Source organism: Vulpes vulpes, chromosome 5 (assembly GCF_048418805.1).
Source record: "Vulpes vulpes isolate BD-2025 chromosome 5, VulVul3, whole genome shotgun sequence".
Taxonomy (NCBI): domain Eukaryota; kingdom Metazoa; phylum Chordata; class Mammalia; order Carnivora; family Canidae; genus Vulpes; species Vulpes vulpes.
Window position 1 is genome coordinate 69,996,243 of NC_132784.1, and position 17,279 is coordinate 70,013,521.

The window sequence follows — 17,279 nt, forward strand, 5'->3', positions numbered from 1 at the left end:
AGAGCACACAGCAGGTCAGGCATGAGCCAGGGGCAGGATGTCAGGACCCCCCGCACCTTGGATCATGTACAAGCCAGGGCCTCCTCAAGGCCACCTGACTCCCCACACCTCCCGAAGACCCCCGCCCTGGGCTCTCCCACCCTGCCCTCCAACCAGGGGCTGGAGAGGCTCAGATCAGGTCAGGAGCCTCACTCCTAAAACCCCGTGTGACCACTGGGCATACTGGGAAGAACCTGACTCCTGGCCAGGTCTCCGTGTCCCCTCCACCACCGGGCGCCTCCAGCCTCTCACCTCCAGCCCCTCACCAGCAGCGGCCACCCACCCACTGGCCCCACCTACCCCCTTGCCGTCCGGCCACCCTGAGCTGTGTGGTTCTCGGGCGGGGTCACCCATGGAGCTCCCACCAACCTGGGTCACAAGCTCAACAATAGCAGGATGTGTCCCCTTTGTCCTCCCTGTGTGCCCAGGGCACACGGCAGGAGCAGAGAGCACTGCAGGACGGTGCTGGCTCATCACTGGTAACAGTGGGCTCTTGGGGACCTGGTGGGAGGCCACCCCGACCAGAGCAGGTACTGCATGAGGTGTCAAGAGACAGTACATTCTAGAAACTGAGGCCTCTGCGGGGAACCCCGTGGCAGGTGCAAGGCTCAGGATGAGGGCGGTCAGAGGAAGCAGCAAGTCCAGAGTCAGCACCAGGGACCACAGCCTAACCCGGGCCCCACCGGCCACCCACACACATGCCCAGTGCCAGGCGGCCCCAGGGACAGCATAGCAACCCACCCACACCCCCATCTATCTAGAAACCAGGCCTCCAGCCGGCCTCCCATGGCCCCCACAGCAACGTCCACAAAGACGGCCACTGGCTCCGGAGTCACGAAGGGGCAGCGCAGCGCTGGTCCCCTCCCAGGACTGAGAACATCCTGCCACCTTCTGAGCCCCGGGCTTTGGCTAAGTTGACCCAGCCCTGCTGACGGAGCATCCACCCACCCCAACCACAGTGGGCGCCTGCGGGTGCTGGAACCAGTCGCCTGTCTGTCTGTTTGTACATCTGTCTGTCCAAACATCCATTCGTCCGCTGTCTGTCCCGGCTTCCATTACCCACCTGCCTGCTACCTGTCCCTCCGTCCATTATCCCACTGTCCATCTATCCATCTCCCATCATCTTTCCTCCCACCTCTCGGGGGCCTGCGCAGCCACAGGGGCGCACCGCCCTCCCTTACTCTGCGGCAGCCACGATCCTCACATGCTCGGGAGAGCTGACAGGTCAGCCAGGAGCCCGGCGGGTCAGACACCCCCACACAGGGGGCCAGTCAGGCACCGCAGCCATGAGGGACACTACTCCCCCAGGGACCACCATGCCCCACGCTGCAGGGCTGTGAGCACCAGACACGCACCCACAGACCTGGGACAACTCTGGCATCACCTTGAACATGAACTACAGACTAACTGCACGTGGAAGAAGTCTACGACCTGTTGAGAAGGAAAGTCCCGAGCACTGTGGAAACGCCGTGGCCTGTACGATGGGAACGGGTGTGTGCCTGCCAGCCATCACAGACCCAGGGAGGGGACCTGGGGTCCCAGGGACCCGGTGAAGGAGGGAGGGCCCCGTGTGCCACCTGGGACCTTTCAACATTTTGAGACGTGTTCCCGGCAGGACACAGGTCTGGAGATGAGGGGTGAGGCCCAGGGTGGACAGTTCAACAGCCACAGTTCAGGGCAGGTGGCCTTTAGAGACACATACATGGCCATGACCTCCTGTGGCCCTCAGATGAGCCCAGCCAACTGGGTCTGCGTTCACAGCCCTCCGAGGCACCCCACCAACCCCTCCAGCTCACCTGCCCAGACCCAAACTCCACCCTGGCACCTCACCTTGGCCCCCCAGGTCTCCCCCCACCCTTTCCCCAGCCCACATCTCTGGTGGGGGGGCACTCTGACTCCTTGCTGTGTTACATGCATCCTTTGTCCTCGGGTCCACGCAGGCCACACAACCCCAGGCTCTGTGCGGAGCCCCTGACCTCACGCCAACAGACACCATGGTGCAGCTATGGGGGCCACAGAGTACCCACCACTGTCCACAAGGACACCTGGTGCCCCCGGCTTACGGCCAAGGGGCCGCAGGGAGTCTGGGGGCTGGATGCGGACTTGGACCTCCTGCTCTGGATCCCCCGCCCCAGGAAAAGGAGGGAGCCTCTCGCAAAAGCGCCCCAACAGCCCCCAGCCCTCGCAACTGGGCCGGCTCACCAGGAGGATGTGATGACGGGCCAGCAGCCAGGCCAGCGACGCTTGGCTGGAAAAGGCACACGTCCTGCTGAAGGAGACAAGGTTTAGTCAGGGCCTGGCGCTGGGGTCGCACGACATGGTCAGTCTGTAGGATTCTCACAGAATCTTTTGATCCAAATGCCCAAATTCCTCACGTTATGCTTATTTCTTGGTCTTTGATTTGTGGATGAAATCAGGCCTTTGTCTGATGGAAGGTCCCCCAGGTGGGATTTGGCAGGGGGCACGCCCCGTGCTGTCATTTTGCATGCCCCGCTGGCCCCACTGCTTCCACCAGGCTTCTGTTCGCATCTCGAGGCTTCATCACATCTACTCGTCTGTCTATTCTGGTAGGAAAGCGTCTGGGCTTGCTTTGGAGAGGCTGCCAGCTGCTGTCACACTCCGTGCTGGACCCAGGCCCTCACCAGGACCCTGGGGTCACCTGCTCAGAGAGCAGGTGGGGTCCCGAAGAGACATGACCTCACCTACTATTTGGTTTCCCTGAGTCACACGTGGGGAAGCCGGGACATGCCCGTTACTCACTGGGGGCACAAAATAATACATTGCTTCCAAAGGGGACTGCTGGGTTTGCCCCTCGACAGGAGGGATGAGCTCAGGGAGTCAGAGTCCTCACGATGCATGTCAGTCCGCTGTGACCATCGCTCTGGGTTGTCACATCTTAACCAGGGGCACACTTTCACATTGTCGCCGAAGCCTGGTGATATGGCCCCTAGAGGTCTTTGGCGACCATCCCGCCTCCTAGTGCAATGGGATCCACCTGCACCTCTCCCGCCCCAGACCTGGATGCAGCCACATGTCTGGGAAGGATGGGACCTCTCGGAAGATGGCAGAGGGGCCGCAGTCTGTGAGCTGGGGTGCTCACACTATGGGGTTGCTCCTTTTCTCCAGCCCTTTCCAGCCAACAGAAGAATAAACTTTAAATATAAAATCATGAGGAACATCTCCTGATACCTTCTCTTCCTAATGCAGGCGGGATGGGTTTTGCTTAACCTCCTCTAACTTAGGTTGGCTTTTTCCTCTCAGGCCAAAAATCTTGGCCATCAAGGACTCCAACCTAATTGCTCATTTGCCTTAACCCACAGATCCCGTGCACAGGCTTTGGAATAAATGAAACCGGTGCCATCACAGCTGAAAATCCTGAAACCACGTGGTTTCAAAGTCCGTGCTGTCATCGGACAAGGAACACTCAGATCCACATGGGTTCCATTGTGTCCCTCCGTCTCTCTAGAGGTCACTGTTGTAGGAGCCCTGGGCTCCCACACTCCGTGTCTTTCCTCCTATAAGGGCCTCCCACCCCTTAACTTTCCTCACATAAAGCAAGCACCTGTGTGTTTGCGCCTCCTCCTTGACTTGTCTGTGACTTTCACTCCCTGGGGTTTTTTCACTGAAAATAGATCCTGGTAATCGCTCCATAGAAGCATACAGGGATCACACTCCTCCCTCACATCTGCTCAAGACTCCGCGCACAGTGGACAGATGCAGCCGGTCCTCACTACGGGCACCTGGATCTTCCCTGTCTTTCTCACTGTCAGAAGGAGAGCTTTAACAGACAGCTTGGTGCACCTGTATTTATTTTCCTGTTTGTTTTTTTTTTGGGGGGGGGAGGGTGGTTTTGTTCTGTTTTGGCCAATATTTTCAAGAGAGGCCGCAGGACATAGGGTTGCCGGGGCAGGGGGTAAATGCACGCAGACATGCCTGCAGGAGGAGTGCGGTCTCCCCGAGCCTCAGAAACACCAGAAGGTTTGGGGGAGTTGTGCACGCCGGTGGGGTCCTGCCCATCCGATGGCACCTGGCATGTCACATCTGCTCCATTCTGACCTTGAGCACCTTCCCACTTCAGGACCGGGGAGCTGTGCTCACATCTCTTGTGCACCTGCCGTGGGGTCCATGGGCTTTTGTGTACTCAGAAGCTCCTTCGTTATTAGAGGTGAATCCTCTGCTATTAGAGGCAATCCCTCTCCCAGAATTTGTCTTTTGCTGTTCTTACGGCACTGGGACCACACGAGGGTCGTTTCTCGCACAAACTTTACCTTCACGCGCCTGGCTCTGGAGTCCCAGAGGAGCCCCCGCTGTCTTCAGTGTGCTCGGGTTCCACCTGAGGCCTGCGTGGGCCTCTCCCTCGGGGCCTCTGCTCGCCCGCGGACTGAAACACCAACTCTCCCTCTCCCACCAGAGAGGTGGACTGTGTTTTGGCTATGTTTTCACCTAAAGTTGAGTCTGTATGCGGGTTTTTTTTATCCTGTTCGCTGCTTATCTGCCTGGGCATATGTCAGCTCCGCACTGTTTTTAATTACCCGAGCTTTACATTTTATAATATTTTGAGCTGCCCCAGCCAAGAATGCAGATGTGACTTTTATAAGCGACCAGCTGGAGACGTCATGGAACAGAAAGCCAAACCACACGACCCATCAAGATTAAACGTTCAAAGCACGTGGTTCCCCGGGCACCGCCTAAAGCTCTCCTGGGCTCCCCCAGGGGCCCCCGGCTACCCCGTCTGCCATGTGGGGGCACTCCTGGGAGGTGGTGACCTGTCCCCTGGTCCAGGGCTGCTCCTGGTTGCCTGTCCAGGTGGGCAGGTGATAACCAGCCTGCAGCTGAAAGTGGCAGCCCCTGGTGGGACCAGGTGGGCTGGGCAGCCTCCATTCAGAGAGGTACTCCAGGGCTGAAGGGAGCTGGGGGCACGGTGGCAGGGGTCTCCATCCAGCTGGCTGGGCCTTCACTCCTGTTTTCTCTCTGTGGACCTTCTCTGTGTAGGCCTCAGCAGCAAAGCCAACAGATGAGGCAGAGGAGCCACTGTTCTGAGCATCCTTTCAGGGTCAGAGGATGGTATGGGAAGGGAGTGGAGGGGGCCCCCCACCCTGGGGCACTCAGAGGGGAAGCCCATAGCCCCTGCTTCTCAGGGACATGGCACCTGATGGCAGGGGGTGGCTGTCAGGGCTTTATGGAGGCGGCAGAGGGAGCCCCTGCAGATTGCAGGCAAGGGTGGGTGGGAGTGGGGGTGCCTGAAGTACACACACTGGATGTGACTCCGGGAATAAGACCCCACCTTGCTCGAAGACGTTAGCATCACACAAACTTCCAGGTAGAAGTAGAGCAGCTTTTAGGGGCTGGAAGAGCCAAGTGGCTAGACCTGTTTCTCCACAGACAAGTAGCTGAGCAGAAAAGGGGAGTAGGGACCAGGTCCAGAGCCCCAGGTGGGCAGGGATGGGCTGGTGGACGTGCAGCAGGTCAAGGGACCTGTTCAGAGAGTTCTGTCCACCACCCTCCCTGGCTGCCCAGGACCCTCCATGGGCAACGTCACTGTCCCCTGGGCTCACACATGGATCCTTCACTGGACACCAGGCTTCTGCAGGGGGTGCAGGCCCTCCTCGGGACATGTGCCCGGTGCCCAGATCCTCTGGAAGCACCGCTCCGCAGGTGGGTGGCAGACTCCCAGGCCCCAGGCCCTCGCCCCTGGACAACCATTGAACAGCACTGCCATGGCCACAGCCTGAGGACAGTGCTCCGAAGCGTACCCCACACCCTCTCAAACGCCCCAGCGCCTGCGGGACTCTCCTGCTGTGCTTTCCGAGTACTCCCTTCTCCCAAGCTCAGGAATGCCGCAGGATATAAATACCCACAGACGGAGATCATCAGGCCCGGCCTGTCTGTGGGCTCCGAGCTGCCAGGCAGCAGGCTGACCGCCACGGCACAGGCCGCAGGGGGCCTGGGCTTCGGAGGCCGGATGCCAGGTGACCCTCTTGTGAGTGCCCCCATCCCGGCTGACTGCCAGGCAAGGGAGGACCGAGACAGCCCCCAGTGGCCCTGCCCACCCGCTCACTCAGACCTCCAAGAGCAGCAGAGCCATCAGGGGCCCCGAGCTCTGGGGAAGGGGTGGCAGAGGAACAAGGCAAGGCTCTGCCTGGGGCAATCCAGGAAGGCTTCCTGGAGCAGAAGCCAGTGGTTCTGGGCAGCAGGACTTTAAGGTAGAGACTTTGAAGCAGCCAGATGAAAGGCCTCCAGAGGCTGATGGGTACACCCAGCTCACAGGGGGGATCAGTCCTAGGACACGCAGAGGGTCAGTTTACCAGCCAAGATGGTACCTCCAGGCTGGGCCTTGCCTGGGTTCCCACTCCCCCCCACCCCCACCCAGCGGTACCTCCCCTCTCCTTCTGTGACAAATGAGTCAATATCACAACCCCCTGCCACCCAAGGGGGCCTCAGCAGGCCCACCTAGATTCCAGCCCCAGCTGGGGAAAGGAACTGCAGGCTTCTGAGTCCAACAGCCTTGGACACACACCCCACTATGTGGCCTTGGGCACATCACCTCCCCTCTCTGAGCCCCCAAGGTTTGCACACAGCACCACTCATCCCTCTCCACTTGCATGGGGCTTGAGTCAAGTAGTGTCACTGGGGGTCATCCAGACCCCACACCTGCTGTCAATAGAGACCACCCTGCCCTCCATGACATTGGGGTTGCTCACAGCACCCAGGAGTCCTCGGGACAGAAATTGGTGGCCATCACTGCCCCCCAGGAAGAGGTGTGGACAGTTGCCCCCTATGCCCTCGGGACCAGGGCCACCTCCTCCATGCTCTGACCCTCACTCCAAGGACCTTTCTCTCGGAGAGTGGAGCCAGACCTGCCTGGCCTGCCACATGGTAACCAAATCCATGGGGTGTGAGTTCAAAAAGTCTTGATGGTGCAGTTCTCGCGGCATCCTCTCCTCCAGCCACAGGGGCCAGGAGTACAGGGCTTCCAGAAGCTTCCATGTGGCATCTCCCCAGGGCCCACATGATGCGCCCACCCCGCGATCCTCCTGGCCTGCTACATGCTCCTTGCAGACCGCTGTCCTTGGATACCATCTCCCACTTCACAGGGGCCAGATGTGAATCCCGGCCACAAAAATCTCACCAGACAACAGGGTCTTGAATCACAAAAGATATCACACCGGCCAAAAGCTAGTTTTGAAAGTGAGTCTGAGAAGGGCCACAGAGCTTACCTGTGCCCATTTTCCAGCCAGGGCCCCCAGCAAGAGCAGCCACTCAAGCCCAGGACCTGTGCGTCTGCGCCTCTCTATTCCAGACATGCACCTGGAGCAGCAGACACCCCTCCCCTGGGAGCTGGTGAACAAGGACACTTGGGTCCCAGATTGCTGGCCCACACCTGCCTTCTAGCAGCATCCCCAGAGCACGAGGGCCAGGGAATCCCCATTCATGCCAGCAAAGGTGTCCAGCACCAGAGGAGGGACGATGGGAACTGGCTCTTGCAGTTGGAGGCTTCTGAGTTCCTGACTCCTTGAGAAGCAGGGATGCCAGGTCCACAGGTGAAACCCAGAATCCTGGAGGATGCGGTGACCCAGGCCCTGGCTGCTTAGCTCCACAGGACCTGTTTCCAGCCCTGCAGCTGCTCACCGTTCCCAGGACAGCACATGGCAAGGGCTGCTGCATTTGCACCCATGACATGCCGGCTCCTGGGCCCCAGTGCAGCCCCACTAGGCAGGGAGGGGCAGGAGTGCCCTGGGATGGCCCTCACAAAGCCTCACAGATGCTCACTGTCCCCACATCCTGGAGGCCGAAGCCCGAGGTACAGGCAGGTGGGGTCCTCCTGAGGCCTGTGTGTGTGTGTGTGTGTGTGTGTGTGTGTGTGTGTGGATGGCCATGCTCTCCCTGGGTCCTCACAGGGTCTCCTCTCTTCATGTGTCTGTGTCCTGACCCACTCTTCTCATGAGGACCCCAGTGACCTCATGTTCCCTTTATCACCTCTTTGGAGGTCCTGCCTCTAGTTGCAGCCACAGTGGTAGGTCCCAGGCATCAGGGGTTTGACACAACTGTCTTAACCCAAGCAAAGGGCACCTGTGTGATCGTGAGTGTACACTCCACCATTTGCACCACACACAACAGCCCATCTTGCCATCCCCAATGGCCAGGCCCTGACACCTCAGTCCCCCCATCCCTCCTCGTCACAGGCAGGTCACCCTGTGGGCACTGAGCAGCCCAAGACACCACACGTCTGTCTTCTCTGGGATGGCCCCCCACCTCTCGCCCAGCCCCATGACACCCTGCAGCATGGTAAGGTCCCAGGGTGGGGGCTGCAAGCGCAAAGGAGTCCCTCTATCTCTCCAGCACCTTGGCACTCCACAGGCACAGGCAAAGCCCACAGGCACTGAGCCCCCGGGACCTGATTCAGGTCCAGGCATAGGCAAATGTTCCCTCCTATCTGAGCAACCCTACAGGAAAGCACGAGCAGCCTGCCAAGCCTGCCACAGAGGAGGGGATGCACATTCAGAGAGCCAGGCAATGTGGTGAGGCTGCCCAGCCACGGACAGTGCTCAGACACGAAACCTCGTCCCCCGTCCAAGCTCTCAGCACTGCCTGGCCACCCCACATCCCGCACCATGTGGCCTCCTGGCCCCAGGCCCCGCTGTGTGCTCAGAGCTCCAAAGTCTTCCACCCTGGACTGTCCCCTGTCTTCCCACTGTCCCTGTGGCCCCAAGGCTTTTCCACTCCCAGGCTGATGACCCTGACATAAGGGATGCCTCCGACGCGCACAGCCCCCCCACCCACACACCCACACACAGCTAAGCCAGGCCATGCCCGGGAAGGCGACAGGGAGAGAAGCATCAAAAGACTTCACCAGAAATTGGGGCTGAGGGACAGGTGGAGGGGGCCCAAAGGGGACAGAGGGGAGAGACCAGACATCATCTCCCCCCAACCCTGCCTACCACGCAGCCCAAGAAACCACTAGGCTGACTTCCAGTGCGTCAATGATTAACACCTGCTCTTTGGGAGGTGCTGCCAGAGGCACCTTGGGAACCCAGGAAGGGCAGGGTGGCAGAGGGTGGCGATGGGAGCACCCAGCTAAGTCTAGGAGCCAGGGCCCTCCCCACTCTCCTGAGGCCCTCCCTCAAACCTCTCAGCTCAGGGCTCAGGTACGGATGCTGCCCATTGGGGGAGCTCTGCACCTGCCCCGCAGGGGCTCATGGGAGCTGGGAGAGCTGGGTGCCCAGGCCAAGCAGCCACAGTGGTGGGAGGGGTGGCAGGAGGCAGGATGAGGAGCAGCTGGGACAAGACAAGAGTCTGCCCGTGTCATCCTGCTGTTCCCAAGAGGTTGAGGTGGGATGAGGCGTGGAGGGGAGCCTGGAGAGAAGGTGGGTGAAGAGGGAGGAAGAGGGGAGGCTGGATTCCTCATGGCTCCTCTCACCAGTCAGGGGAAGGACAGGGACCCCTGAGGGTCTACGAGGGAGGAGGGGGCCCAGCCCAGGGGCCAGAGGTTGCTATGACAACCCTGCTCCCTCCTGTGTCTGGGCATCTCCCCTACCTGCCTGGCTCCACTGAGGCCCACTAGCAAGGAGACCAGGACCCCCAGGCCCTCAGCTAGATGGGAAGCCGCACCACGATGAAGGTGAGGACACCAAGGATCTGGGAAGTCTGGGGGGGCTGGGAGGGGGCAGGAAGCCCGAGCAAGCGGGAGGCAGAGTCCTGCTCCCTGACCCCAACAGCCGGGGCAGGCCAGGCGCACACAGGAAAGGCTGCTCTCCTGGCGGCCGGCCGGAGTAGGGGTTCCCCAAAGAGGAGAGGGACAGGATATCCTGGCCCGCTTCCCCAGCTGCGCCTGGGAGAGTGTGCCCAGCCTTGCAGGGCCCATGAGGACGGTGGCTCCCACGTCCACCCACCTGGCCAGGCGCTTCAAGGCCAGGGAAGCAAGCCTGGCCGTCCTCAGCAACAGTCCTGCCCCTTCCACGGTGTGGCTCTGCAAGGACGGGGCTTTCTCTCACCCTACCTCGGACGCCTCTGAGAACCACGCCAGGGCCACGGTGGCTGCTGTCCACCCCTCTCATGGGGCTGCAGACTGGCCCCGACCACTCAGCCACAGGTCACTCACAATCTCAGCTAGAAGGCCAGGTCCCCTCAAAGTCTGGCCAATCGAGAGAGTGTCCAGGGCCTACTATCCTCCTGGAGACATTAGGGGGCAGGAGGCACCTTCCCAGGCCCCAGCTAAGCCACAAGCCCTCCTGTCCAGGGTCGCCCCTCAGCCCCAGCCCGCATCGGGAGAGCCGCAGTGGGTGTCTACTACCGCCCAGGGCCACGGCACACCTCTCACACGGCAGGGCCCAGAGCAGGAAATGACTGAGCCAAGGGCACACAGCCACTCCAGGAGCATCCCTTCCTGGCTCGCCCCCGCGGGGAAGACGCTCAGCCACTATCCTAAGAAGCCACCCCTGCCCGCCCGCTCCTGTGAAGGCCAGGCGAAGGCGACTCTGCTGAGCAAACTTCCGAGAGCTAAACAATCAGAATCAGGAAGAAAACACAAGTGTAAGCAGAGACTTCCTCTGGGGCGCGGCGAGTCCTCTTCCTCCACACGGCACCGCCACCGCCAGGGAGCCTGGGTGACACGCACCCACGGGCCTGTACCCCCAGGATTGAAGCCTGTGGGGCTTCTGGAGGCCCCCAGCCCTGGCAGCCACCCAAGGGTGGGGGCACTGCAACACCACCTGGAGGCCCTCTGGGCTTGCCTCCCTGCCTTCCCCCTGGAGCTGGCGTGCAGGGCTCCAGGACGGAGAGGCGGCAGGCAGGGTCTCCTCCAGGGCCTAGCCATAGAGTCCATCCCACCCTGCGCGTCTCAGGCCAGGGCTAGGAGGCAAGCAGCCCGTGTGCACAGGGGCACCCACAAGCCTGACCCTGGCAGGGCAGCGACACAGCCAGGGTCTGATGCAGGGGACCCCTTGGGGTCAGTGCACCCACATCTCCCTAAGCCCTGAGACAAGCCTCTGCTGCGGCTGTGGGCAGAGCACCCCCCCACCCCAGATCAGCCATGTCATGCTCATGCACCCTCTGAACTATGGAACCTGGGGGCCAGGGTGGTTAGAGGTGAAGACTAGGGCCCTCTCTGCCTCTGGGGACACAGTCCTAAAGACCTGTCCCTGTGCCCTGCTACCAGTGACCCTGCTACCACCTCTGCTCAGAGGAGCCAAAGTGTGAGGCTGAGTCTGCCCCACCCCGGCCTGCTTCACCTTCCCAAGACAATGCTCCCAGCCAGCCAGGGCCTGGCTCCCGATGCATCCCTGGGGACCCGGTGGCAGTGCCAGCAGGAGAAGAAAGGGTTCTGACTGCGCCCCCCAACCAGGTCTCTCCCAGCCTCCAGCCAGCAAGGACGAGCACCTGTCACTACCAAAGGGAAAGAAAGCAGAAGGAGCCCCCCAGCCCCACCATCAGTGTGGGGACGGCCACGCCAGGGCTCACGGGCCAAGGGCTGGCAGCGTACCAAGAGGATTCGGGCTGGGCAGCCAGGAAGTGGAGCCGAGGAACGGCAGGGGAGGGCTCCGGGGCAGGCAGCGGGGAAGGTGGCCCTGAGGAGGTAACTTCCTTGTACCCCCACCCCTGAGGAATGGAGCGCCCTGCCCCCCGCAGGCATGCCCCAGTGGGCATCAGAGCCACCTGGGTGAGAGCAGATCAGGTGCTGCCGAGGGTCCTGCTGTCTTCTGGCCCACAGCTGCCTCCAAAGGAGGATTTGAAATGTGGATCCAGCCCCACCCCTCCCCAGAGTGCCTCCAGGGTCCTCTGCATCAGGAGCTCAGGTCCCTGAAGGGGGTGGGGCCTTCCCCACAGCCACACTGACCCCCCTGGCACAGGACACTCCCCACACATGGCCTGCCTTGAGCTGGGACCCTCCCCTCCTGGGGGCTCCTGAGTCCCAGATGCCCCACGACCCTGAGGAGTTCTGTCTGCTGCACCCAAGGGCAAGCTCCCCCTGGTGCACGTCCTTTCCCAGAAGGATTAACACCTGGACCGTCCTTCCAAGGAGGCGTGCAGCCAACTTCTGGGTTGGGGCAGCCTCCCCCTGCCCTGCCCCGCCCCGCCACATGCCTGGGCAGAGCCAGCGGGGAGCTCCCCCCGCCAGCCACCCCAGGGTCGGACAGCCCCCCTCCAGGGTCAGACCCACACCCGCCCTGAACTTCAAGGGACAGGCTCCTCAGAGTGGCTGTTGGCCCCATTAACCTCTTCTTCCCTCCGGGCCTCTCTGAGTGGCAGCTGGCACGGTCCCCGCGGCAGCAGGTGGCACGAGACAGGGTCCGTCCCCGCGCCGCACCCCCCACCCCAGCCCGCGGGAAGCCCCCGGTGCCCCGCCCGCGCCGGGGCCAGACTCACACTGCGAAGTGGTAGACGAAGCACTTCCAGCCGGTGGGACGCTCGAGGAAGTTGTAGACGCGGCCCTGGATGTGGGTGCGCGCGAGGAGCGGGCGGCGCGCGCTGTAGATGGAGACGCGCGGGTCCAGGCTCACGGGCGGCCGCGCAGCAAGGTCGGCGGCGCTCGGGGGCGCGGCGGGCGACGGGGGGGGCGCGGACCCCGGGGCGCCGGGCGGCGCGATGGGTGCGTAGAGCGCTCCGCCCGCCGGGCCGCCCTCCGCCAGCTCCAGCGAGAAGGGACACTTCTTGGCCAGGCCCGCGCTGCCCCGCCGGGAGCCCGGCAGGCGGCCGCAGCCCCAGCGCTTCTTGTCGGGCCTGGGCGGGGAGGAGGCCGCGGCCATGGCCAGGCTGGGCCCGCGGGGGCCGGCGGCGGCGGCACCGGGAGCTGTGGCGAGGGCAGGCGCCGGGGGCGCAGTGCGGGCGGCCGGCGCTGCCAGCCGGGGCGTGGGGGCGGGGCCGGAGGGGGTGGTGGCCGCGGGCCGGTCCCCGGGGATGGCGCGCCCCGCCCCTGGCCAGACGCCCCGCCCGGACCAACCGGCGCTCCGGGCGCCCTAGCCCGCGGGCCTGCGCCCACCTGCTGCTCCCGCCCTTTCGCCTCTGCTTGCTCGCCCCGCCCCGCGCCTTCCGCGCCTCTGCTCTGCCCCGTGTGCGCCCACGTGCGCGCCCCGCCGCGCCCCCCCACGCCCACCTGCTACTCAGGAGCCCCCAGCTGAGCCAAGGAGGAAGGCCAGGGCACAGGTGCAGCTGCTGCAAACCACCCTGCCCCGGCAGGAGAGCAGGGTAGGGCACCATAACCCACTTCACCGGAGAGAGGCTGGGGATAATGGGGAGAAGGCGGCACCCTAGGGCACCCACAGACTGACCCTCTTGACACCAGGAGGGCGGCCTGTTAGCTCCTCCAACACTTTGACCACCCTCTTCCCTGTGCCCACCCACTGTGGGTGGAGAAAAATGCGGTTTGGTCAGTGCCCACTAGGGGCCATCCACCCCGGGAGGCAAACCTGGGCCGTTGTCGGTCAGGGACAGCCATAGGAGCCCTGCCCGTGGGCGATGTGGGGCCTACTGGAGGTGGCCAGTCGGGGGTGTAGGCAGGGTTTGATTGCTGAGCAGGTCATGGCAAGGTGTTTTTGAGGTCCTGGGGACATGCAGAATGGATGTCTTGTCCTCCTCGAGCTCTGCCCTGGGCTTGACACTGCACCCCAGGGATTTCCCTGGATGCCAGGGGCAGGGAGTATAGAGGTGGGATGGGATCAGGTTTGCGAGGTCTTGCACACTGCCTCTGGTCATTTTCTGGGCTGGCATTTGGTTCCCTGCATGCTGGGGTGCAGGAGTTGGAGGTGCTGAATAAACAGCCTCTCTCCGGACATTGACCGGGGCAGAGGGATAACCACCCAGCCATCATTCGAGGGACAGGTCACTTACCAGACACTTCCCAGGTCTTCACTGAGCACCCCAGGCTGATTTATTTCATGTACCCCTCAACCATGAGAAAACCAGCTTCCATTGGATAGAGTGAAATTCTGGCCCTTCACTCCCCACACCTGGTATGGTGCCCACACACAGCCACCTGTTGGTATTTGCAGAAAAAGGAATGCAGTGGGTCCCAGCCTGCTCCAGGGAACTGGGGAGACTCCAGGGCCCCTGAGGCCAGGGAACCTTTCTGGGAAGCACAGCAGTGCGGCTACAAACCCACAAACCCGCAGGCAGCCAGCAAGAGTCTGCGTCCACAGGGCCCCAGGGGACAGGCAGGGCCCACCGCTGGCATTCACTCAATACTTTCTGAATGAATGCACCAGGAACGAGCCCCGTCTGCACATCCACATCCCAACCCGAAGGGGGAAGATGATCTGTTAGTGGGTGGTGTTGGGACAATCGGAGAGCTGTGGAGGAAGGAAAGAAAAGAAAACAAAAAGTGTGGGTCCACCTCTCATGCACACAGAGGAATGGGTTTGGAAGGCTTGGATGTTAAAGTCCAGGTGTGGTCACACGGATTCTGTAAGACTGTCTTGGGGAATTCCGCAACCACCTGAAGGCCGGGAGGGAACTTGCATCCTACTGCGCCTGAGATCAAGACAATAGCTGAAATTAGCAAAGTCAAAAAGACCAATGGGCCCCCGGAAAGAGTCTTTACAATTTACCTGGCAGGTAAAGGATTAACAGCACCGGCTTGTTCAAGACATTGAAAATCAGATAGGCAATGGCAGGCGGCCTAGGACGCGAGAGTTCACAGCTTAGGGGAGCTTGTGATCTTTGCACTTATGAAAAAGTGAGCGACGTCACTGCTAACGCGAAAAATGCAAATTAAAAGTACAGGCCGATACCATTGCCCCCCTATCTGATTGGAGGGCATCCAGACATTTGACGGCCACGGCCACACATCCCGCAGGTCCCGCAGGCGAGGCCCCAGGGGAGGGGGGGGTGGGGACCGTGCTTTGGCATTGCTAGCGGCAGGGTCCCCGGGTGCACTTAGCAAATGGCCCAGTAGACCCTTCGGGTTAGTTCCACTTCCAGGAACGACCCAAAGACCTGGGGGAAAATAGGAAGTGACACATGCTGTGCTCCTCTCCTCAGAAAACACCACAGACAACAAGAATATCCCTCCGGGAGCTGCCCCGTGCTCAGGCACAGCCACACAAGGTCGCCTGCAGTCAGCATTTTCGCCGGCGTTCCTAGGACCGAGGATCCCAAGGAACCGCGTTGTCACTAACAACCTCCGTGTTGTTACTCTGGGATTGTGTACATGATGTTAGACCCCTTAGGAGCGAAGATTTTGAGCATGAGAGACATGGAAGGATGAAACCAGGGAAGTACGGAGCAATCCTTAAATTTGAATCAGGAACACGGGAGTAAAGCACTGGGCTCTTTTATCTGAAAACAAAATTACTCTCCGTCCACCAAAAAGTTTCAGGAAGGGCCCACCCACAGAAGGACGACCAGAGCAGGGGAAAGAACCATGCAGTAAAAGACATCCCATATCTTAAAAAAAACACTCATTCATGACGATGCCACAGAGAATCCTCTTGACCTTTTGCTGGTTGCTAGGGCTCATTATTCTGAAAGTGGGTCTGGAAGGGCCGGTGGCCTGGCTCCTGCCCGCCCCGTTGGCACTGGTCTTCAGGGGGAAGCAGCACAGGTGCTGGAGGTGTGCACTGCACTACTTCCTCCTGCTGTTGTGGGTTGTGTGATGTCGGGAATGGCTTTGAAGCAGTCGGCAGGGTGGGGTGGGGAGTCCGGGCAGAGATTAGACCCAACTGCCTCTGAATTGGCCATTGTTGAGCTGGCCGCTGACTGAGGTCACAACATGACCAACTTTACTTTTTTATATGTCTCCTTATTTTTAAAAATTTAACAGGTCACCATTCAAGCACCTGGGGAGGCTTTTCAGAGGCCAAGGTGGGGGGAGAAAGTGAGGGGCACTCAGGAAGCCCTGAGCCACACAGGCTTCCACTCTGGGGGACCTGGGCTGTGGCAGGGGGACTCTGGGGTGCATAGGAAGCTGGCCGGGGTCCAGGGGCGGGGGGGTGCTGCTGAGAGCTCCCTGCAAGCTCTGAGGAGCTGGTGGCTGCCTGAGGGGAGGACCCAGGACCTGGGCTGGTGGGTGGGAGCTGGGGCAGTGGGGCGGAGCTGGGCGTGCAGGCATAGCGAATGGGGCTGGGACGCCTGGGCTCAGGTAAGGAAAGACCCAGGGTCAGGGTGAGGCCAGGGCCAGCCCTGGGGAGCAGGAAGTACCAGCTTACCAGGCCCCCTCTGGAATGCCCCTCCCGCCCACAGCCCCCTCCCCAGGCTGAGCCCTGCACTCAGCTTCCCTCCGTGACCTCCGCACCCTGCAACCCACCCCACATTCCTTCCCTGGGGCCGGAGGGCTGTCAACATTTGGGTAAACTGAGGCTGGTCACAGGGTATGGGGCTGCCACGAGGTCTATGGGCCAGGGGTGCGGCACCAGAGGCTCCTGCCTGGCTACCTTCTTTGGCAGGACTTCTGATTTGGCACCCCTACACTCCCCCATCCTCGCTGAGCACCGGCTGCATGCCCCGAATGCTGTTCAGCCTGGCATGCTGTTCAGGCAGGGATAGTGCTCTCCTGGGGGTTGGAGTGGGCGAGGGGAGAGGGGGGCAGAAAACAGAGGGAGCCAGAGGAGGGAGAGGGCAGGCTACTGAGGGTGACCCCCAGGGAGGGTCCAAGGGGAGCGTCCACACAGAGTCGCTCCCAGGGCCCTCCTCAGCCACTGTGAGAAGTAGCTGCATGCAGTAGGTGCTCAGTACGGAATGGATAGATGCCTAAGCCCCTGGAGTGGGGTTTGAGGAGGCAGGTGCCACCAGTTCCTCTTCCTCAAGTTCACAAGTCTGTTGAAGGGGTCATTGGGGGCAGGACCGCAGCCCTGCGGAGCTCGACTGTGCTGCCCCAGCCCCATGCACACACTGTGCTCCCTGCTGGCCCACGGGGGCTCTGGTGGCCCCTCTGCCCCAGACGCTGGCCTGCCCATGCCCGTTGTCCAGGATGGCACCCAAGCAGTGGCCTCCAGCGGCTGGACGCAGAGTCGTCCGGGGCTCCCAGAGCAGACACAGACGTGCGGGGGCGGGGGGGTGCTAGGCAGGGCCCGGGATCGGCATTCCTCCCACGCAGGGACACGGAGATCCCCAGTTTGGGCAGCGTACCAGGCCAAAGGCTGGGAGTCCCTCCACTCGGAGTTGACCATGTCTCTCCCGCTCAGGGGCTCCGTGAGTGTTGCTCCGCAGAGTTGACTGGCTCTAATTGTGCCCAGCTTGGGGCGCAGGAGGCCTCGCCCTGGTGGGGCTCCCAGCCCAGTGGGCAGACTGAGCTGGACCTGCCAGCCCCG

General features: G+C 61.6%; 1 protein-coding gene across 1 annotated transcript in view; it reads right to left on the reverse strand.

Annotated features, from left to right (window-relative positions):
* The window catches only part of KCNQ1 (potassium voltage-gated channel subfamily Q member 1), a 321,916-nt gene extending 309,031 nt beyond the window's left edge, over positions 1–12,885 (reverse strand). The window contains exon 1 of the mRNA XM_026003928.2: positions 12,403–12,885. Coding sequence (XP_025859713.2) covers positions 12,403–12,782 — 380 coding nt within the window. The 5' untranslated portion in view covers positions 12,783–12,885. The remainder of the gene's footprint in view (positions 1–12,402) is intronic.
* Positions 12,886–17,279: the final 4,394 nt, after the last annotated feature.